Source organism: Haliaeetus leucocephalus, unplaced genomic scaffold (assembly GCF_000737465.1).
Source record: "Haliaeetus leucocephalus isolate CR32 unplaced genomic scaffold, Haliaeetus_leucocephalus-4.0 Scaffold240, whole genome shotgun sequence".
Taxonomy (NCBI): Eukaryota; Metazoa; Chordata; class Aves; order Accipitriformes; family Accipitridae; genus Haliaeetus; species Haliaeetus leucocephalus.
The window spans coordinates 4,956,446-4,979,916 of record NW_010972676.1 but is presented as its reverse complement, the minus strand read 5'-3'; the positions used below and the strand labels follow the sequence as shown (position 1 = coordinate 4,979,916).

The window sequence follows — 23,471 nt, the reverse complement described above, 5'->3', positions numbered from 1 at the left end:
GGATGAATCTGTATGAAGGATTCAGGCTCTTATGTCTGTCATGATGCTACCATGAAATGACTTCCCATATTTTGCCTTTTAACTGTAATTGTTTCACATTGCACTTTTCCATATGCCCTTCATACTTGAGTTTGTACCTTGAATTAGCCAGAGCATGTATACTCTGCACAATTCACAGCTCCAAACTACGTCCACAAAACTCACTTGGAGCACTGTAACACTTAAGTGCCAGACTCTATTTTCATCCTAAAAAAGTGTTAGTATAAGACTCTTTAAACTGTTTAGTGTCCAAATTGTAGATGTTGCTGAATATGGAGGCAAAAAGCCCTATGAAAATTAACTCAGTTTCTCTTAGTCTCTCTCAACTTTCACCACTCCATACCCTTCCTACCTTTTGGTATCTTCTGTTGGATGTGTGACTAGTAACAGTTTTTTAGAGCTAGTAAGAGATAGGTAAGGTCAGATTTTGCCATGATCTGGGATGTTTTGATTGCGTAGCACCTCACTAAATGGGGACTGCCTTTCCTCTCCTTGCCACCAGTGCTTGTGATGTTCAGTAGCCAGCAGGAAAGTTCTATGGCCGCAGTTAGACTGCTAGTAAAGACCACAGGCAGGGTTCACTTCACTCTGGGAGACTCAAGCTAGCCAGTTATAGGGAGGCACCTTCAGTATTTGGGAATGAGCGGGGTTTTCCTCCAGAAAGAACCTGCTACTTCTTCTTGCATTAGAAAGAATTTGATAAGACTCAGACCAGCTATCTTCTATCCCCAGTTAATCAGTGAGAAGTAGTTTGTAGAGAGCCCCTTCTGGCAGCTGCAGTGTAGGATTTAGGCTTAATCTGGTTAGTGGATAGGATTTGCTTAAATGGAGGTTGTACCCAAATAGCTCCTTGAATGGAATATAGTTCTTACTGTGGAAGTTCTGATTTGGAGCCTTTTTACATATAAGAGTTTGATGGGTGAACGTGTTTGGAATAGGTATGTGGGAAGGAAGGGCTCAGATTGTGACAAGGACGGAGACTTTCATCCAAAACACTTGCCTTATTGGCTTCTCTTGATGGAAGTTGAGCCCTTCAGCTTCTTCCCTGAATGTTAGGTTATGAATTTATCTTCTGTTTAGAAATGTATCTGAATGAATACCAGGATGAACAGATGTTTGTTTCACGCCTCTCTGCTAGAAGCCTGCTATGCTTTAAACCCATCCCTAAAACCTAAAATAACTTGGTCTTCTCGGGAAGCAAATTCAGACTGAGGTAGAGGTAGTCCATGATGAACTTCATTTGTAGGGCTTGTTTGTTTTTGTTTTTTTAAATCTGCTTCTTAGACCTGTTGTTTGTTTATCTGTGATACAAGAATGTGTATCTTCTGCTGCTTTTGTTCTTTGCTTAGAGGTGTTTTCTTCCAGGTTAGTATCAAGCAACTGAGATGCCAAGTAACTTTTCTGGGTTTCAAGGTCTTTAAATAACAGTAAATATAAAAAAAATCCCGAATGACATGGCAATGGATTGTGACAATAAAAATATGTAGGTGTAGGACATAATCATTCTTGGTTAAGGGACTAGGGCTGTTTAATGGGGAAATCAAACTGGATCCCTCTTGTCACTCTCATGCTTTTACTGTCACTTGATATTTTCTGACTCGTAGGTGTCAGGGTTTGGTTGTCTCTTCTCATATCAAACTCAGTACAGTGTTCCAAAGCTTACAGTACTCAGTCTAAAAGCAGGGTGAATCAGGCAAATGATGTCAGAATTTCAGTTAACTGATGGTTGTGGAATCACTTCTGCATCTTAAGCATCAACAGAGGTGATTTCAAAGGCATCTCTGTCAGGAAACAAACTCAGAACTGGGGTACAGGTGACTGCATTCTCTGGCAACAAAAGCAAATTCCCTTATTCTTAAATATCTGTGGTGTATATCATATTGCAAATGCCTCTAATCTTGTTGAGTTTAAACCTGAGGTCTTGATGATGGAAATCTGACTGGCTTCCCAATGCAGGCTTCCCCATGTGACACAAGCAGGTCAGCTAAGGCCATGTGGAGCATTTGTGCTGCTTTTCCAACCGTGGATTTGCCATTTAGTGCTTTCAATAAACAGTGCAGGCGCTGGGATCTGCTCTTTAATGCAAAAAGTTTGTGTCTTATTTTCAGTGTAGGCTCTGGAACTCCTCCAGCTGGTGTCTGTGAATGCACAAGAGCGTCAGTAACTACCACCATTATAATCCTGTCTGCTGCAACTTTTCTGTAACTCTTTGTTGCTCTGTCAAGTCTTGGGACACTGTAGATCCAGAAGAAACAAATAGACCTGATACACTTCACTCCTAAGTTTCTCTTAAGACACTGAGGTTACTGCTGCTTTGTATACATGCATGTGTTATATGTTCAACACATGATGTTGTGGTGGTAGTGATTTTTAACTAGCGTTCCAAGTGGATGCAGATCATGTTAATTGTGTTCAGCTTTGCTGTAATCTGACGCTGTGCCCATGCTGAGCTCTGGAATATGGTAAGACTTTTTTAATAATTTCTTCTGTAAGTGTTAGAAATGCTTTTAGGGTGAGACATGTCTAAGTAATTTGTGTTTCCAAAGTGCTTTTGAGTATGTGTTCAATACTCCAATTATTGCTGTGGAGCAATGCTACCCACATAGTGAAATCATATCTAATTGTTATGGATGCAAAGCTAAGATGTTGCTGGACATGTTATATGCCAGCATTCCTAAATAGTGATGGTAATTGTGCAAAACCACCATTTTATTTTTGCTTACTGGAAAAAAAAAATCCAAACTTTCAGTTTGATTTAGCAGCAGAACTGTGGTGAATCAGCTGCTGGAAATCAGAATAGGTTTGGAATCTCCTTCAGTGCTATAGATGGTTTTCATGTGTTTGGATAGTAAATTCCAAACAAAATAACCATTTATACAAGGGTAGTTTGCTTTGAGTAATTGACTTGTTGTTAACCTGTGTGTGTCTCTGAAGAAGAAATATACAGAACTATTTGTATGTATTGGCTGGTGTTTCTAAATCTATAAGCACAGAGTTCTGTTTTGCAACATCTAGTGAAGTAGTTAAGAATTAACTTTAAATCTGCTTCTAAAGCAATTGCTAGAGCAGTTTGCAGTGATGGGATGCATAGTCCTTGTTTCTCCTCCCATGTCCTACCATACTTTTTAAAATACCATATCTGATTAGCATCTAGATTGTTGGACAGATTGATCTTACTAAAACTGAATATTTATTAGTGGATATCCCCTTACTGTGCCAGTGTACCTTGCTGCATAATGGTTTTCCACTCTTTCTAAAAACCACAGTTACATGGGATAGGTATTCCAAACACTTAAGTGCTAGTAATGCCTTTTTTTGAGGTCTCAATTCACTGCTCGTATCCCTATGTTTCTCTGTAAATCCCACAGAGATGGTAGGTGACACCCCCCTGCCACCCAAGGAGTCTTTCCAGAGTTGTGTTTATAGTGGACCTGTTACCACAAGATGTTAGGGCTGTGCTGTTGCTGTGACTCTTTGCACAGGTTACACTCCTTTTTCAGTTAATCTCAAACTTAAGTGAGTTACCTTGCATGGGGAGGTAAGGATTGTCTTTTGTAGAATGAGTTGAAGAGAGGCCACTGGCTCCACAGCCCAGCAGCAGTGCTTGGGTAGGAGCACACAGGCAACACTTCAGAACTGGTATCCCTGCCAGCCTCAAGGAAGGGCAACTTTCTCACATTGGAGGTTTCCATTTCCTTTTACTGTAGGCAAAATAATCACTCTATTGCACAGAAATAATAAAGCTGAGAATGGGTTCTTAGTTGAATGCTTAGTGGATTTAAATCATTTATGGGGATGGGGAAGGCAGGACCTTGTATCTGAAAGGCTGCTTTCCTCTAACTTCTCACTGTAACTTCATGTAGCATACTGTTAGGAGTTTTGTAGAATCAAAGCAGGGTAGCACATGCAAAGCCATGTTGAGGTGTCTGTCATTTTAAGAAGAGTAGATAATAGGTTGTGAAAGATGTCCCTGGCTGGGCATGATAAGCAGTAGAGCTAACATCTTCCTGAGCTGCTCTCAGAAGGCATAAGACTTGCTGTAACTGAACTTTCATAAGTCTCTCTCCTCTCTTCCTCTCTTGGCCTTCACCCCCTGTCCTTCCCACCCCAAAAAGCTCCCAAACATTGGGAGCTAAAGGATGATGAAAGAAATGTAGAATAGAATCAAATATTTTTGTCGCCTGAACAATCTACAACCTACACGAATGTGAACATTTGCATGCTTAGTATTTTCTCCCTGATAAAAGGACACTTTCTTTAACTTCATAGTGACAGATAACTCCATGTATGTATGTGTTCCTATCTTTGAGGAAAGTCTGTACTGACGTCATAAGGCTTTACTTATGCATTTAGTTCCTGGATTCCTATGGCATGTCAAGCAATAATAGAATTTTATTTTATGCTGATTCTAGGAAGTGACTAATCTTTTGCGGTTAGGATTGCATTGTGAGTTATTGTGCAAGTTTTACACAGAGTAAAGCTTAAAATGATGTAGTTATGGTGGTCAGTGCATTCCTTCATTTTAATGTAAATGTTATAGTATTGTCACTTTTTTGTTTTCTAGGATGATCTTGCAAAAGGAAGGTCCTCGTTCTCTATTTAGAGGGCTGGGTCCTAATTTAGTAGGTGTTGCTCCTTCCAGGTAAGTGCAAACATGTATGGTAAATGAAATAATTTTGATGAAACTTAGGTTGCTGTACATTAAGGGATTTAAGGTTTATTTGAAGTGAGTTTTGCCTCTGCAGCTGTAAATAACTTAATAGCAAATAACCTTTGGTTCCTGGGGTAATATAGTTGTCTGAGAAATTGAGCCACTTGTGAATGCCACAGCTCCAGTCCCACATCGCTGCACCAACTGTCTCAGCATTTACTATCCTATATACTATTATAATAGTATTTACTATTGTGTACTATCCCTTATGCAGAGCTATGTCCAGTTAAGAAGGAAGATGCTTAAGTGAGTTGCATATGTAAACAGGAAGTTTGTACCTTTGAAAATACAAAGGTAGATTTAGCTGTCAGTTAATCCATCATCTTCAGGAAGCAGTTTTGTGGTTGTAGCCTCAAAGCACTGGGTCTTTTTTCCTGAATTCTGATGAAACACAGACTATTGTCCCCTTGCAGTAGGAAGCCTGTTCTGAAACTTCAAAAAGGGCAAGACTTGGTAGGATGACACACTTACCAGTTGTCCCAGAGAAAGCAGATCTAGCAGTGGGCTGGACTCCAAAGGGTACTGGGGCAGTGTCAGGGAGTGCAGTGGACAAGGACGTAAATTTGATGTAATTGGCAGTGGTGTTGCTGCTGTCAGTTGCTCTGCATCAGCACGTGCTCTAGCTATTTGGCTGGTGCTGGCAGTCAGAGCGAGGTGCAGATTATGCCAGAGTTTGAATTGATCCTTACATACAAGTGTTAGCCTAAGTTCAGTCCAAAAATAGGAGAATACGTAAGGAAGAGTATGGAAACAAAGCTGTGCAAGACTAATATAACTACTTAATTCTGGATGAGGCTATAGTTGTTTTCTGGCCCATTTTTATTGTGTTTGAGAAGAGTCTTTATGCAGAGGGAATATATTCCACAAAGGTTTTATTCTTGCCTTGACTTAGTGCCCCGCTTTCCTTTTTTTTTCTTTCATTTTGGTCTGAAGAGGAGATGTTCCTGTCTCCTGCACACCCAGCTGGAGAGTATCTTAACTTTTCTGGTTTAAGGTCTTTAGATGCTTCTGGAAAATTTTATTAAATTGGACTTTCCATTCAGCATTGATTATCTTCTATGTAGATCTGAAAGATGAGGTGTTCTGTAGACCCTCTGCATGAATAAGAGAAAAACATAATTCAGGAATTGGACTACTTTTATTTTAGCACTTTTTTTTTAAAGAATTAGGAATACCTGAGGTATTTTCTGATCACTAACTTAGCATTGCTGTTTGGAGAAGCTGAAGTAAGTCCAGTAGCTTTCTTTGTCTTGACATGTGTGGAGTATCAGCACTTCCTAAGCTGAAGAGCCTGTGCTTTTGTCCAGTCTGGTCTGAATGTTCAACATTGCTATTCAAAAAGTAATATCAATTTTTATACAGCAATGGATTCCGTTTTATACATGACTATCCTCAGTGGAAAGTATCCTCAATTGCAAGTCAATTTTATGTTACATTTTCTAATTCCCTTCCCTTCTTCCCCCAGGTGAAATACGTTGCTTGTTCCCTACCCCCAAATGTCAACTTGATAAAATGTGTGAAGTCTTATAAATAAGCACATCCTCATTCCCCATGAGCAGACTCGGTCTTCATCCAGTACTTCATTTCAATTAAGCATTAGCTAAGTGGATTTAACAGCAGCTCTTTGTTTAAACAAGCTGTAGAGAAGCGTGTTTCATAACACATCCAGTATACTTAACTGAGTTCAGATTCTGTTTTAGAAGTTACACCCATGAAACAAGCACTTCATCTTTTTTATAATAAAGAAAAACATGTTTGCACAGCTAATGAGGTTAATGTTCTGTTCATGAAAAATTGCATGTTCATTTTTTCTCTTGTAGAGGGGTGTCTAAGTTTAAATAAAAAATGAGTTACAACCTTAAATGTGAGTTTTAGATATGCTTAAAGTAAGTTTCTTAGCTTTAATGAGCGAAAACAAGCATTTTCTATAATATATGGCATTGGCATGCTGACTTTTATGTCTAGCTTTGTTTTGATACCATCCCAGTCTTGACTGTAGTACAAGTTTTCAAATTTTTTTGTGGTTCATTCAAAGAAAAAAATCTGTGTCTATTCTAAATACAGAGCTAAAGAAACAATGTGGATCCCAGCTTTGCAGCTGTTCTAGCATTTAAAATATAAATACTTATAACTACAAGTTATTAATACTTGCATCTTAAATGCTAGAATAATATTATAAAATATTTAAGTGTGCTGTTTGTTTTTTTTTTTAAAAAAAGATACATACTTGCTAGTTCTCTTGAAATTGTAATGCTGTTGAAGTAAGTTTAGGTCAATTAGAACAAATTTGATCTGTTGTTAAAGAAATACAGAATACTGTAACTTCAGTTCTCAGTTCAGCAGTATTTTGCTTCTGTGGCTAAACTTCCTGGAGTCACAAAAATCACTGCCATATTTCTAATTATCTATCCTTCTCCTCACTAGTTGTTAATTGGAGCTGTTGTGGAAGAAAAAGTTGTAAAGTATGGGGGTTTTTTTGTTGTTGTTCTTTTCCATTCCTAGAATAGTCCCACTACTTTGCAAGAGTTACTCCTTGAGTAGTTTTTTACTGAGGAAGTAAGACTTGAACCAAGATCATCTTAAGTTAGTGAAGTTAATGGCACTGCTCATAAGGGTATCAACACAGAAAATGTAACATAACTTGGATTTTGTTCTAATTTTAGAGCGATATATTTTGCTGCTTACTCAAACTGCAAGGAAAAGTTGAACAGTATTTTCAATCCAGATTCTACCCAGGTACACATGATTTCAGCTGGTGTGGCAGGTAAGGATCTGTAACTTTTTAGCTTAATTCTAGAGTCGCATCTACAAATGAGAGGTGGCAATAAATGTGGAAAAACAAAACCAAAACAGAAAATGTTCAGTGATTGAATGATTATGTTTTTTGTAGTGGTTACCTTTGGCTTCTCATTAAACAAGCAATCTGGAGAATATGTGCATAGAACTTTGTACTTACTGTTAATAAAGATCTTTGTGTGTGTGAATAGTCTTTTCTAGGAAAACTTGCATGCTTGCTTTTTCACTTGTAAATTTGTGAAATGTAAAATGAATACTTTCAAAACTTTTTGTTTTGTAACTTTTTGCTCTGCAAGCTATAAACGTTGTTTGCACTGAACTCTGGTTTAATGCTTTTTGATGTATTTTTTTACCATTACTTTCTGTTACAGCTTTGTATATCTGACTTATTTTTGTCTTTTTGAAATATACCTATAGATATTTGTATAAATTATATGTAACACTCTCTCTTCCTTTGTTCAAATACCAGTCTGTGTGAAGTTTGCTCTACCACTAAAGTGACGTAGAAGAGCGGATTTCCATAGTTTTCATATATTTTCATCTCTGGAAATAAATTCCTATTTTGAATCTGCAGTGTAACCTTGGTATATTTTAGCAGCTACCAATATTTATTGCTTGATTTGTATGTTCTGTGCTTTGGGATCATTAACAAGGAGAGTTAAAGGCAACTGAGCTGAGTTATGATCATGGACTTGTGCTGGGGAGATCAAAACTTGGGCTGGCAACACTTTACCTATTGTTGCCTGTGTCCTTCCTACACAAAAACTAATTTTCAAAAGTTTGTTTTTCTGTATAGGTCAGACACTTCACAGATGAATTCTGACAATTTTATGGTAGCCTGTTGAAGTTTCTAATTCCTGTCAAATTTTACAACCAGTGTATATAATGTGAATACTAGCAATCTGGAATGGACTACCGAAGGTGATGTCAGAATAGTGAATAGGATTGGTTTTCTATTTAATACTTGCTAATAATCTGATACAAAGGAATTGTTACATAGCATAGAAAATTTAAGTGATATTAGCTTTATACTTAAATGACACACTAATGCTCATCTCTAGCGCATGAAAAATGCGATGGCAGTTTTTAATCTCCTTAGAGATGTAAGGAGAGCTGTTTTATCTTAAATGAGCAAAATAAAGTTCAGATGATGCAGTATTTTTTATTCACCTGGAAATGCATGTTTTGTTTGTAGGTGAACAGCATGGGGAATGGGATGGAAGGGGATTTCATGAAAAGTTCATCCTAATCAGTTAGTTAATCCAGGAAAAATGAATTGTCTTCAGCTCTTTGTCAAGGGGATAAAATGTGTCTTTAAATATGTAGTGGTGTGTGCATGTGAAGTATAGGTAATAGAAACAAGTCTATCCTCAGTTGAAGACAAGTTGTGTAACTCATGCAGTGCTGCAGACAAACCAAGGTTCAGAGTGTTCCTTATCTTTGGAAGTTACTGCCTTCATTCTGTAATGAAAAGAACATTTATGGAGATGTGCTGTAGTGATTTTTCCCAAGTGCTTGCAGACACAGACCATAGTTTGTCAAGGAGTTCTGTATCGGCTTAGCTTGCTTCCCTTCAGAAGGTTGGTATTTACGCATTTGTACTTAGGACTGCAGGAGACTGGGGTAAATGGATTTGAGCCTTAATTGCTGTTCACCGGTTTTACATTTGTATACAAGTTTTAATATTGAACAACTTCTGTGGTTGTCATCTTTCTCACACTTAACCTAGTTCTGCAGTTGTATTTCTAAACCATATAGCCAATGAAACTGAATGCCTAGTGCAGGTTCAACACTACAGGTCAAGCCTTTTTTCTTTCTTGAAATGTCTTGGCATTGTATACTACAGATATTCTTTGGAAGGCCTTTAAAAGAAGGTTCTTTACAAACAATTTCTTGATACTCAGTACTGGTGGTATTCTGATTTATATGAAAAGGACTGTAGTTAAAATTAACAGTGCTTTCTTGGGAACGTGCTAACCTTGTTTTTGTAATTCTAATAGATTTCAGAAAATGCACTTAAACCAGCTATTAACAGTTTTACCTGCAAGGTTTGTATTGCTGTATGATGCAAATCAACTTAAGGAGATGGCAAAATAACAGGGACAAGATTGAATGTGAGCTCTTAATTGGTTGACTTTAAACAGGTTAACACAGAAGATCACTGTAATATTTGCTTTGGAACTTAAAATTTCAAAATTGACAAGGTGGATAAACACTTCTAAAAATTAGTGAAAAATAATAAGTATTGGTGTTTTCTTTTGCAGCTGCCATTGGTTTCAGTAAGGAATTGAGTAACTCGGTCTTAAATGAGGGGTGTTTGGTTTTTTTATATGACCTTTCTGTTACATAAAGGCTTCTAATACATAATGAGCATGAGGTGGTGTTTGCACTTATAAAACTTCCTGTAGGTTGCAAAATACACTAATGATGCAAAAATACAATTTCTAAAAAATCTAACTGTTTTATGAAAGTACTGTAAGTAATTAACTTTAGTCAACTTTAAATACTGTTAACTTGTCTCATGTTAATACATAAGTATCTCAGGCTAGACTGATGTCATTGTTAAATAAGGATTGTTTTATGCACGTGGCATTTTTGGGTGTGAGAAGCTGAGATATGGTATTTTAAGCATTTTTTTGTTTTAGGCCTGATTCTTCCTTCTCAAGATAAAACATACATTTTTGGTATTTAAGATTCTTTTAGTAAGTCTGTTTTATCCCAAGGAGGGTGAATTGTGCTACATACTAGTAACTGATGCCTTATGCAATTAGAAATGAATGTTTTTCTCTTGCTGTGTGCTAGCTTCCAGCATATAATTCACGTCACCTTCATACCTAAAATATCTGTGTATTGACATGAAGAAGTACTTGGCAATCTTTTTTTTTTTTGCTTATTACTTGTCATATCACATGGCTCTCTTTTTGCAACCTTGGACAGTGAATATATATGAAGCATTAGAGCGTTTGCTTGTGTGAAGATAGTTTATCTCTGTAAATTTCAAAGTTAGGCTAAATTCTCAGATTCACTATAAACTCTGTCTTCTCATTGTGCTTACTCAACCTCTTGTCACAGAGAATAAAAACTGAATGAGATACTTGATTCCTATATGGCTTTCTGATTTGCCTTTTTAAAGATTCATAGCCTCATTCAGACAACATGGTTGAAATCTGCAAAACAACTTTGCCTTGTATGCTACTGCTGTTCTTTCTAGAACTCTACTGGCAAACCAACCCAAATATAGATTTTATTTATTAAAAAAAAAAAATTGGGACCACTTTGTTACTTCCAGAGATACCATACTTTTGTAACTTTTTAGTAGTATGTACACAGTTACTTAATACCAAATAAAATGTGTATTTAGTTTATTGATTACTGATATTAGAAAGTTTGATTTCATAAGGCATCTATCTTGCTTTTTCAGTCCTAAGACAAGGCTAGCTTTTTTGAATGATATTTGGGAGGGAGTGGGGAGGGAGGAGGGTTTACTTGTACATTTGATATATAGGTAAGTATTTGGAGAGATAAAATTGAACTGCTGCAAATGAGCAGAAATTTCAGTACTCAGTGCATTTTACACAACTATTTTAGTATCTGTGGCCTGTTCTGATTATTTTTTCTTTCTTTTTTTCCTAAACTTTTACCTGAAAACAGTTAGATCTCACAATAACTAATTCACAAATCCTTCCAATGGGATTCGATTTGTACACATGTGTCTGATGAGGTCACTGCTTGTTGTTATGATACAGAAAAGCCTGTGTCTATTTTAGGCATTTACTGTACATTTCTCCCGTGAAAAGAGTGAGATCGTGTCATCTCATGCTCCCCATCCGCAGGTCACTTCCTGCAGAAATATGGACTAACTTAAACCTCGTGAGTACTGAACTGAGCGTCTCTTGCAGCCTCTAGTGTAAGAACCACACATTGGGTTTGTAATATCTATTAAATAAACAAAATAAGGGGAATTCATTTTCATTATCTTGAATTCAGATGATGTACATTGTGCAAAGACATCACTTCTTAACTCTGTTAAGAGTTATTTTTTCTGTACAGTTCAGGGAAAGGTGGAAGATACCTTTCACTGATAGCTGCTACTTTACTTAGCTCTGGCTAGTTGAAAGTCCCTACTGGGTTAAACAAGGCCTCTTGGTTTTTTTTTCCAGTATCCCAGAGCTGCCATTAAAATGCTGCAGCTGATACTCTGTGTTGTCACATTATTTCAAAGACCTCTTTTCTTTTTCTTTTTTAATATGTATATAATCTCCTTTCTGTCTCTTTCTGTATTCTCTTTTGGTTTGTTTTTATTTTACTACTTTGGATTTTTAATTCAGCATTCCATATTCACATGCGTCTGTTATCAATTACATTGGCTTATAGATTAAAAAAAAAACCAACACAAACCCCTAACCTTTGAAATATGATGCATAATAGGAATACCTGGGATCTTACCTGTCAGTAGCTGGTATAGCTGAAAAAGTAGATTGAGATAATTCTTTCCATCTGAAACCGGGATATGATTTCATAGAAAATAAAACCTAGAAAAGTACAGAAGTTTCTCGTATTGCCAAATTGATCTACACTTCTAATGAATCTGGAATCTTTCTTGAGGATACAACACATTATAATGCTTTACAATGCTTATCAAAGTTCACTGAGACTTCGAAAAAGAAAAAAAGAAAAAGGAAACAATTGATAGAGCTTCATAGTAGTTGAGAGCCCCCTACCTTTATTTTTTTAACAAGTACTTTTGCTACAGATTTTCTGCATTTAAAAAGAAAAGCTTATCTTACCAAAGATTCCAAATGGTATATTTCATATTTTGGAGTGCTTTCCTTGGTGTCAGCATCACTTAACTCTTTATTTTTCTTCTTCCACCAACTGTATTTACTACATTACCTAGAAGAATTGAGCTGTAGTTGTTTCATCTTGAAACCTGAATTATGGAAGGCTCTTTGATTTGAAAGCTTTGGTTCAGTTTTAAACTGAAAGAGGGTAGATCTACATTAGATATTAGGAAGAAATTCCTCTACTGTGAGGTTGGTGAGACAATGGAACAGGTTGCCCAGAGAAGTTGTGGATGCCCCATCCCTGGAAGTGTTCAAGGCCGGGTTGGATGGGGCTTTGAGCAACCTGGTCTAGTGGAAGATGTCCCTGCCCATGTCAGGGGGCTTGGAACTAGATGATCTTTAAGGTCCCTTCCAACCCAGACCATTCTGTGATTCTGTGAACTGTCATGCAAGTTAGGCTTATGACAGCCCAAGGGAAAAAAATTGGCTATGCTGCTAAGCACCTGACCCTACTGTTATGGGTGCTATGCTTAAATGTTTAGAGCAACCCAGGGAGTACAAGTTTGGACAGAGTAGGCTGTGTCCTGTGCCAACCACCCTTCACTGGCAATTTCCAATATACTCTTCCCAGCCTGCCTAGAAGTATCAGGCTGCTGCTGTGGGTGAATACAGTCACTACTGCCACTCAGACACTGCCTCTGATCTCACCTAGGTGTTTCCTGTTCTAGATCTAGGATCTATAGAGACTGGGTTTTTGGGGTTGAATGGGAAGGGGAAAGGGCTGAGTGGATAATGTTCTAACATACAGTCTAGCAGTAACAAAATTCCAAAGCATGCAACTTAAATAGGAACACAAGATTTTTTTTGGTCTTGTTCAGTTGTAATTAAGAACTAATTTTGTTTTTTAGAGAGAAGTCTTTCCTGGAAAATGTGTTGGTAGGGGAAGTTAGTAATTTTTCCCCACCTTATTTCAAAGCTTTTGTTGCAGTCCTGTGCATTCCTAGTGCCCTTCACTGCACTGTAGATGTGGAAAGATTCTGATTTGAAGTAAAAGAAAATTAAAGCTTTCTTAGTGCTAGTATAAAGAAATAAAAAATGCAAGAACAGTGTTTCCATTCAGTATAGTTCAACCCAGGGTCAAGTGCTCTTGGAATCAGTGGAGTTTCTATGGCATTAAGTGACAGATCAGAAGGGCTCTGGCTAGTTGACCTACAGAACCTTTTTTGCAGATGCAGTATGTTTTAAAAACATCCCATGCCTTGTTATGGCAGAGTAGTTCCCTGATGCTTTGAGTTTTTACTTAATTATTTACCTACAAGAAATGCAGATACAAAACACTTTTGGCTTATTAGGATTTCCCTCCATTGTATGAAGGGCTATATATGTACCTAGACAGAGAAGAACATGAGTAATGTATCGGAAAAAAAGCCAACCCCAAACCTTTAGTACCTACCCCAGGAAGTTAGTTAAGAGGTTTGAGTCAGTTTAAAGATCTATTTAATTAAAAGATTAAACTGAAATCTCTAACATGTTTTTTACTTTGGTGTAGAAATATAGCTAAATCTTAGTAGCTGCTAAACCTTGTAGTTTGTCTTTAAAACTGTAACTGAAACTCATACTGACCTATTTAAGATTTGGGGGTGGGGATAGAAGAAACCTTAAAACAGTTAAGATCCTCTGGCATTTCTCTGAGAATTGCAGTCATTTGTGTGCAATGTAAACCTAGATTGTGATTGAACAGAAGTAACATGTATGCAAGCAGTTCTGCTAAATATATATACATAAGCTGTTAATGATCTCGATAAACAAGCTAATCGATAGCCTGTTCATTGTATACAGTATTGTGCACCAAATATGCACTGAACAAGGTAACTCTTTGTTGCTTTCCCACAACCCCAGTCCATTCCCTTGCAGGAGGGCAGCATGTCTTTGTAGTAATATACAAGTGTCACTTAGAAAGCAAGTGTCTAAATTTATCTCTTGCCTGGCCATGTTCCAGCTCTTCCCTTTTTCTCTTCTCTCCTGCAGACATGACACCTCATTAATGGTGCATGTGTGGTTTTACAACTCTAGATAGTTTTTTTTATTTTACTTTTTTTTCAGAGCTGCCTTTCACTCTGCTCTTTTCCTCTCCACAGTTGTGCAGAAGTAAGAGTCATTCTTACTACTTTCTTTTAATTTGTTTCCTTTTCTCTTTTTCTTCCTTTTCTTTTTCTTTAGTGGACTGAAAATCAAAGCTTTAACCCTTAGCCCTTATGCAAGCCTGAATAGTTGCTGTCTGTCTGGGTAGTTAGAAGTCATACTATTTACTTTAACAATTTAAACACTCATGCTTGTAAAAGTATTCCTAGGCCAACCAACAATCTCTGCTTTGAATACTAAATAAAACATTAGCACTCAGATTTAACTGTTCTTTATAGTTCAGTATTAAAAGGTCTCTTAACTTACAGTAATACATACCTTTTAACTGCACCAAAAGTAGTATTTATTCAGTCTGCATGCTTCTAAACTCGGATTGTATTTCAGGTAGCAAATTAAATTGACACAATGTTTTATACCGTCTTAAATTGCTATAGCTGTATCTGCAGTGCATTGTTATTGACATGTTTGCCAAATTGGTTAGTATTAGTCTAGCTAGCTTTGCTGTTCTGTAGTGTCAAAACAGGGTTGGTATGATTAGATAGAGAAATGTACACAATTTGGCTTATTTTAAATGGGGTGTCTCTTGCTAAGAATTAAATTTATTCAATATTAATGTAAAATTTAAAAATAAACTAAATATTTATTGGCTGTATGGCTTCATAAAATATCAGTAAAGGGCTACAATGGGTACTTTCTAAAAATCAGTATAGTCCGAGTTTTTGCATCCACTATACCTTACTGTGTGCGTTTCAAACTTAGATGCAGTTGCTCCTGTGATACTATCACATCTAACTTTTCTTTTTAAATATTTTAGGTTTTACTGCGATCACAACAACTAATCCCATTTGGCTAGTAAAGACACGATTACAGCTTGATGCAAGGTATAGTGACAATGGGAAATATCACTGCTGTGCTAAGATTTCACTTAAATGTTGTGAATCTGTTCAGCATCCCAGAATGGAATGATTCTTTAAATATCCAACATATCAAATTAGAAAGTTGATGCTGATCTGTCTACAAGTTACACTATCATTTTTCTCTATTTTAATCTGTGTTCTGAGGCATGCTTGAGGCACTAAAGTAGACTGGCCAGCAAATTTGGAATTAATTACAAGGTTAACAGTCTCATTAAAATAATGTTCTACCAACCATATGCTTGTATTTTCCTTCAGTAATACATTCTCTTTGGTTGTGGCTGTTGAACTAAACATTCCTGAAATAAGAATTTTTTGTTTTTTTATATAAAGTGAGCGCTAGCCTATAAAAAGAGGAAGACTGCTTTCATGAATCAGAACACAGGAATTGACCTAATGGGGAACAGTCAATACAAGTCGTTTGGACTACAGAATCGATTACAGAAACTGTTTATTGTTACAAAACTTGTAATGAAGTAGAATTTTATGCAAATAGGGAGGAAGAAGGACTTTTATATTCCCATCTATTTAAAACTGTAGGGAGAGACTGATATGGTGCAAGTGCTTCAATGCAACTGTCTTGTTTGCTTTGTAGGCTTTCTTACTGAAAACTTAGCATGCAATAGAAAATTCTTTCTTCAGCCATCCTATATACATTAATGAGCTACATATTCCTATTTTGGAGATCTGTTGGACTTTCTGTTTTAAGTGCATATTAGCATTTTTCCTCTTAGCAGGCATATTGTCAGCTGCAAAGTGACCATTGTAAATATATCCAAGAACTAGTTTTACTATGAAATCTTTTGTGATGCCATCATATGATTGGGGTGATAATTCCATGACTAATTCCAGGGGGTTCTTGGTGCTATGTGCAACATGTTGGCATCTTGTGCCTCTGCTCGTTTTTTACTGATTAATCAGTTAAATTGCTTAAACTATAGGGCTTTAAGGATATTAGGGAAAATTATGGTTTTCCTGTGTACATTATATCAAGCACATTATTCATGTGGGATACCTGAAGAAGGATCTTCCAACTTTGTGTGGGATACTGCAATTACATAGGCTAGTCTAGCACATAACTGCATTCTCAGCTCTTCTAATTCAGTTTTTATTAGAGGCATAAAAAAAACACTTGGCCTGTGGGATTATCCTGGCCTGATCTTGTTTCTGTTGAAGTTCTCAAAAATACCTCTGATCCCAGTAAGAGCTGGTGAAGGCATGTGTTTTGTCTCCAAAGTGAAATTGCTTTGGCCTTCAAGACAATGTCATGCATCTTGGGCATCAGAAGAACAAACTCTTACAGCAGTCTGCCAGGGCACCTGTCCAGGTGTATTGGGGACATATGAAGACTGAGATGCCTCTGGAGCTGTAGCTGTAGGTCCAGCTGCTCTTCTCACCAGTTGTTCTTTGTCTCTTTTCTGTTGCCTGTCAGCAAATCAGTGCCAGCCCCCCAGTTTTCTGCAGCATCTGCCACCTAGCTTGCTCAAGATCTGATTTGCATCTATGTGTGCCCACTCTTTCTTAATTGTGCTTGGTACCTTGTTTCATTGCTGTCTGACATTGCAGTTCAAACCATCAGGACTTAAATTCTGCCAGAGTGATGCCTCATACTATTTATGTAATAGCTGCTGCCACTGTCTTGCTTTGACAGTATGCATATGAGTAACCATTACTTCTTACAAGGTTATTTGCTGTTTTATTCTGTGACTTGCTTACTCAGGAGACCTCTGCTGGCAGAATCCATGTGCTTCAAGTGCCTCCACTCGCTGCTGCAATGAAGCATATTTTATGCAGTGTTGTAATGGTTTTGCATAGCTGTATATGGTATGCGAAGTATTTCAGTATGCACAATTCAGTAAGCAAGCTAAAAATAGGAGTAAGATTTTATATACCAAATACTGCTTGATACAGTCATGTCTAATGAGCATTTTCCTTGACATCCACAGTAGCTTAATTGAATCAAATAATAGCTACCTGTGTTGTATTGGTTGGTATGCTCCGTGTGCTCCCTTTCGTATGCTAGTTGTTTGCTGATAGCTGTGATGCTGTAAGGCCTGCTGTAATTACCATGCTATGGAGCTGTTTGAGGCAAAATTGAGGGGAAATCCACTGTCGTGATGAAGAAGAAAATGACCATTTTGTTCATGAGTCGCTGACACTGACAGTTCATTTGGGAGTCTGTTTTCAAGCAATTTAGTCCTTTTTTCTGTAAGACTTGGGGAGGCTTAGAGCTGTTCAACTTGCAATGTGATACTTTTTCTTTAGTCACCGTATGAAGTTTGGCTTGGATTCAGTATAATGCCTTACCTGTGTTTAGTGCTGAAGGCCTTTGAGACTTTTACATCAAGTTCTGTGTGTTCTTAAATGTATCTGAATTGGAGCCCCTCAGCATCAGTGTGAGATGTTCCCTAAGTCCTCTTGTCACTCAAACAAAACTGTTTAATTATTTTCCAGTCTCAAGTTGCACCAGCTTGATGTCTGTCTTGTTCTCTCCTTTTTAGGAATCGTGGAGAAAAGCGAATGAGTGCTTTTGAATGTGTCCGAAAAGTTTATCGATCGGATGGTATTAAAGGCTTTTACAGAGGAATGTCGGCATCCTATGCAGGCATATCTGAGACTGTTATTCATTTTGTTATTTATGAGAGTATTAAGAGAAAAATACTGGAGTATAAGACTGCTTCTGCCATGGACAATGAGGATGAATCAGCAAAAGAAGCTTCAGACTTTGTTGGCATGATGATGGCTGCTGCCACTTCCAAAACTTGTGCAACATCAATAGCATATCCCCATGGTAAGTGGGGCATGTACAGCTGAGAACCTGAATCAAATTGATTAAAGGGGAGTCTTTTCAGTGATATTTGTAGCAGACTTTGGCTCACTTGCTCAAGAACTACTTCTTTGTCTAAAACTTTTCACATCAGATTCAGCGAGTCAACATGAGTAGAGTATTCAGAAATGGAAGTATTTTTGAGTAGATATCTAGCATGGCCTCTTCTTAGGCAATGCTTATTTTTCCAAAGGATTTGCCAGGGCATAGCCTAAAGTACTTAAGGAGAAGGTCCTTTTTTGACTTGGAATCTCTCTATATACTCAGCAATTTCACATAACTTGCCAGCAAGTTCTTGTCCCTCTTCTAGGAAAACAGGCTGTCTAGTTTGGTTTTCAGTTGCACTTACTTTTCCTACAAAGTAGTTGTGTATACATTAAGTTTGTTAATGGATCGACTACTTCATTAGTGGCAATTTCCAAGCTAAAACGTAAGCCCAAACAAGAGTTCTCTTCTGGATTTTAACTAAACAAATAAACTTTTCTTACTTAGATATCCAATACTGCCAAAAAATTAAATTGTTTTCCTCTTGCACATACATGGTTTGCATCTTCCTCCTCCTTTTTTAAAGAGTTCTTTTAATATTGAGAACTTGGGGAGGGGGAAAGATTTCATTTTAGTGTAAAATCACTAATTGGTTTCTGGGAAAGATAATGAGAAGTGGTGAACATAACTGCATGTGGTTTTCTTTGTACAGAGGTTGTACGAACAAGACTAAGAGAAGAGGGAACAAAATACAGATCTTTCTTCCAGACACTGTCTTTGCTTGTGCGAGAAGAAGGGTATGGATCCCTCTACCGAGGTTTAACTACACACCTGATCAGACAGATTCCAAACACGGCTATCATGATGTCAACCTATGAAGTGGTAGTCTACTTGCTTGATGGATAGCAGTGTGACAAGGCTTCCTAGAAGAGGGTGGAAGATGGAAAGACTGGAGTGGACCACTGAATGTCAATTCAAAGGAAAGTTGTATCAGGAAAATGCAGCTATGGACAAAACCGAATGTTGATCGTGGGCAACTATGAATAATTCTGCTGCCTTATTGTGTGGTCTCTTGGCAATGTGACAAATGGGAACTTCCCCTTAGGGAATGCCTTTATACATCTTTGAATTCAAAATTGTTACTTTTTTTATCTGTTAATCTGGACAAGGCCATTCAGTCATCTTCAGAGACATGATGGGTGAGGGAGGGGCCACAAAATATATTCTTGGGCAGCCTTATTCACTTCCCTTGGTAATTGGTCTCAACTATATCCTTTTTGTTCTGTTTTACTGCACAGTAACCTGTTGGAAGAGTGGAGAAGACAGTACTTTCATACCTTTCCATACCTGAAACTTCAATTCAGTTACTCTGAAGATACATAAAGAGACTGAGGTAGCAGTCAGTGTGTAAAATTTTGCATGTTGCTACCTCAAGACAAAATATGGTGCAGGGACCCAGAACAGCATAATTTCTTCACTACAAAAGGTGATACTTGGTTTTGGGTTTTTTTTCTTTAAGTTTGAGCAGTGTTGTAGGTTAGTGAGAGAGGATCTGATTGTTGAACTCTTAAGGTTATCAATCTGTTAATATTGGTGTATGTGGATTTCTAGTTCTGCTGCATCATCCTTTTTCTTTTCTGGAACTTCCCTTCCTTAAGTAAGAGAGACCTATGAAATGTTCTCCTATATTATCAGTTTTCCTTGCCAGCCTGTCAGGTCACTCACACAGCTAAGAAAGAACTTGCTGAATGCTATTTTGTAGCCCTTTTAAGGATTCTTAATGTGATGAGAAATCTCAACTAGTCCAGCCTACTATTTGTGAATACAGGATTCAATCAAATGATTTCATGCTACCTAAGAATGAGCTGTATTACCCTAAAATGACTGGCAAATCCTGACATGGATTATTAGTATCTATATGGGAGTACAGGGGGAGAACACATATCACTGTGGCTAAGGCGACCAGAAAGCAGAAAACAGTTGACACTGTGGTAGATCTTTTCAGTGCAAACAGCCTCTGTGCAGAATGATGGAGAAAATTGTAATTGAGATTTTCTTGTTAGCATTCCCCTTGATAATTGCTGTGTCACTTCTTACAACTTGAGCCTGTGTACTGAACTGCAGCTGACAGTATAACCTTGTCCTCCAAATTGTCTGAATATTCAGGCATTGTTTTGTTCTATAAGCCAATTGCAAAACAATGCTTTGTATTCAGCAGTGAGGCTTAGCTAGTTTATTCTGTCATAATTTACAGGGTTTTCCAAAATCATATAGCTGCAGTGTCAAAATCAGAAGCTTAATGTTCCAAGAACTAGTACAGCTTTCCAAACATGTAACTTTTATCTGCACCTTGAGTACTTCTCAGTCTGTGTCCATGATCCTTATGAGGAAGGTGATCATTATAAATTGGGGGCAATGGCTTTCTGCATATAAATGCTGCTGCACTGATGTGGACAGAACTGTGCTATCAACTCTTCCAGTGTGGTACTTCAGTACACTTAAACTGTGCATTGTGTGCAATGGCTTTATTTTATGAATGACTCCTTATGCACTTTGTGGCCTTCTTATGGCCTATAACTTTTCTTCTTACTGGTTATCTGTAGTCAAACTGTGTACAAACCATGCACTTTGGTTTTAAACAAAGGACGTGGTTTGATCTCCATGTAAGCTGTGCAGGATAAAACATTTTATGCTGTAGATCCATAATATCTCTGTTGCAGAACAGTGAGTCTGGTTTTTTTTCATTAGCTTTCCTTTATTTTGACCCTTGTCATGTTCTCCACACAGTGTCAAAGTATTTGAATATTTCATTTAATTCTCTGTACTAATTGCTCATCTTTCTAAAAGCCGCCTATAGCATGTACAGTGACCTTGCAGTGGAGGCTTAGCTGCATTGACTTCCTTCTTGGAAAACGTTATCTTACCTTTTAAGGACAGATAGCATGGTCTGTGATGTGACCAAAGGTGAACTTGATAGTTTAGAAGTGAGGGGAGTGCTTAAATGTGTGTTCTGAAGTGGTCTTTTTCTGGTGATCTCTCTAGGAAAGGTCTGGAGTAGTCATGACTCTGACCTAAGTCTTGCTGTGATACCATTGTTGAGATAAGTAAGTGCAGGAATAGCTACTGGCTGTAATTTTTGTTGTGTAGAAAGTGGATTACTCTTCAGGCTATGCAGATTATTCAGGCATAGCCAAAATTTAAATTGGCAAAGACAATATTCAGCTTTGGAGTTCATGCATACAGTTAACACTTGGATTAGTGTAGGCTTCATGAGAGTTACCTTCCTCTTGTGTTTATTGGATATGTTCTCTCTTGGTTACATGTTCATCTCCCATTAATTCACTGGGTACCGTGTGGTGTGCCTTGTCTGGGTGAGAACAGCCCCCCTGGAGTTAAGTAGAAAAATGTTAACAAGGATAATTGAATATGGGAGATAACAGCTAAAAATAGACAATCAGCTTATTCAACCTTTTTAAGGGGTGTTTTAAGCAATGTTTTAACCTTCAGGGGTGATCTTTTGGGCTTGCTTTACATAACAAAACATAAACCTGAAGTTTCTTGGGATTTTTGTTATTTTTAAACTACCAGTACATACAAAGTTACCTCTGAAGTATTTCCCAAAGATCTTTGAATTATTTATATAGTTTTCTTGATATTTATTATAAAAACTCAAAAGGAGTAAGAAGATGCTACATTCATTAATGTCTTTAACTACAGAACTGAAAGGAGTGCATTTAAACTTTCTTGTAACTTAGATGGGCATCTTGATTTGAATGTAGTTTATTTATGTCACGCTTTTCCGTGCTAGAGGAAAAGGTCTTGGACTTTAATTAGTTTCCTCATATTTCCCTTGCCTAGATGAAACTTAAATATTATTGCAAGCTGTTAATTTTGACTCGGCAACCAGTTAACAGATTTGGGAAATACTGTGAGACTGCAGTTTCCTGAACCAGTCAAAAGATGGCACTGGAGCATGCGTTCATTAGAGGTAGAAGGAGCTCCTCTGCCAGGACCTGCCTGGCTCGGTGTGTTACAACTGGTTGTCACTGAGTGTCTGTGGCGTATTGGGGGGACATGGCAAGGTGGCCCGAGTTTGGAAGGCCATAAAAAAAATTAATTTCAGTGAATGCAGTCACATTTCTCAGCCCCTCTATTATCCATTCGGTCCCTGTAAAGCTGTGTGAAAACAGGTGAGTTGTGGTATGTTGCAGAGGGCTGAGCCCAGCCTTTAAACTGACTGATAGATCTGCTGTTTCTGTCTGAATTTCTGATCTGCTAGCCTATGTTGTTTTAAGTAGATTTACGCTAGGGATTTATGGAGTTTTTTGGTTATGTTAATTGTAACTGAAACATCAACCTGTCCACTTGTATATTGACATTGCACCTGCCTAGTTTGCTGTTTACATAATACACTCCATATATTTCCTTTCTGATTGAGATGTTTGTCAGTGACAGTTTCTGCTATTCTGTTTTTGTTCTTAAAGTGGCATTTGTAACATTCCTCAGACTGTAGCATTTTAAAATAATGCTTCCAGAGACAAACGATTGGAGAGCCTTTATAAATGTTGCTTCCTGTTTAAACTGTTTAAATTTGGAAAACAGGCTGGACACTGAAGAGTGCCTAGGTAAATGTACTACTTTTTTCAACTTTCTGTTAAGACTCAGTTATGTAAGTTTTCAGTTCTTCTATTTAAGAGAGTCTGCCTACCGTGCATATGTGAACATAATTATGCCCTTGGAGTCATAGCTAAACACTCACAAAGGACAGTTTGAGAATACTTCAGTGCTCATGTGAGGTTTGCTATTATTCTTGCATACATGTAGTTGGCTGTAAACTATGTGCATTTATTCTGTATTTATATCGTTAACTTTTTTGTTTGGATTGCTTTAAACTTCAAAGCGAATTAAAATTATGTGCTTCTATTCAAATGTTGCCTTTTGTGCTAAACTGTACACTATTTTTAACCTTTTAATTTTTCTATTCTTGATAAATAGCAGCACCTGAACAGTTGTGATTAAAAATGAGCAATTCATTAGGAGATTCCAGTGAATCATTTTATCTGGTGCCATTTTATAGTAGCAGAAAATAATGTATCTGTATTGTAGCTATAATATGCTCTTTTTGGAGGAGTTAGTGGATGACTCAAGTTGGATGTGTTCTTGCAGTTGGATTTGAATGCTGTTACCTCTGGAGAGCTAAGTTTTAACTGTCTGTCAAGTGAGATTCAGTAACTAGTGATCAGAAAACTCGTGTCCATTTAAAGTGCCAGATA

The 23,471-nt window shown here is 37.4% G+C and overlaps 1 protein-coding gene across 1 annotated transcript in view; it reads left to right on the top strand.

Moving 5' to 3' along the window:
* Positions 1-23,225, top strand: part of SLC25A36 (solute carrier family 25 (pyrimidine nucleotide carrier), member 36) — a 33,528-nt gene extending 10,303 nt beyond the window's left edge. Inside the window, exons 3-7 of the mRNA XM_010568267.1 lie at positions 4,604-4,681; positions 7,414-7,514; positions 15,287-15,353; positions 17,888-18,177; positions 18,911-23,225. Coding sequence (XP_010566569.1) covers positions 4,604-4,681; positions 7,414-7,514; positions 15,287-15,353; positions 17,888-18,177; positions 18,911-19,104 — 730 coding nt within the window. The 3' untranslated portion in view covers positions 19,105-23,225. The remainder of the gene's footprint in view (positions 1-4,603; positions 4,682-7,413; positions 7,515-15,286; positions 15,354-17,887; positions 18,178-18,910) is intronic.
* Positions 23,226-23,471: the final 246 nt, after the last annotated feature.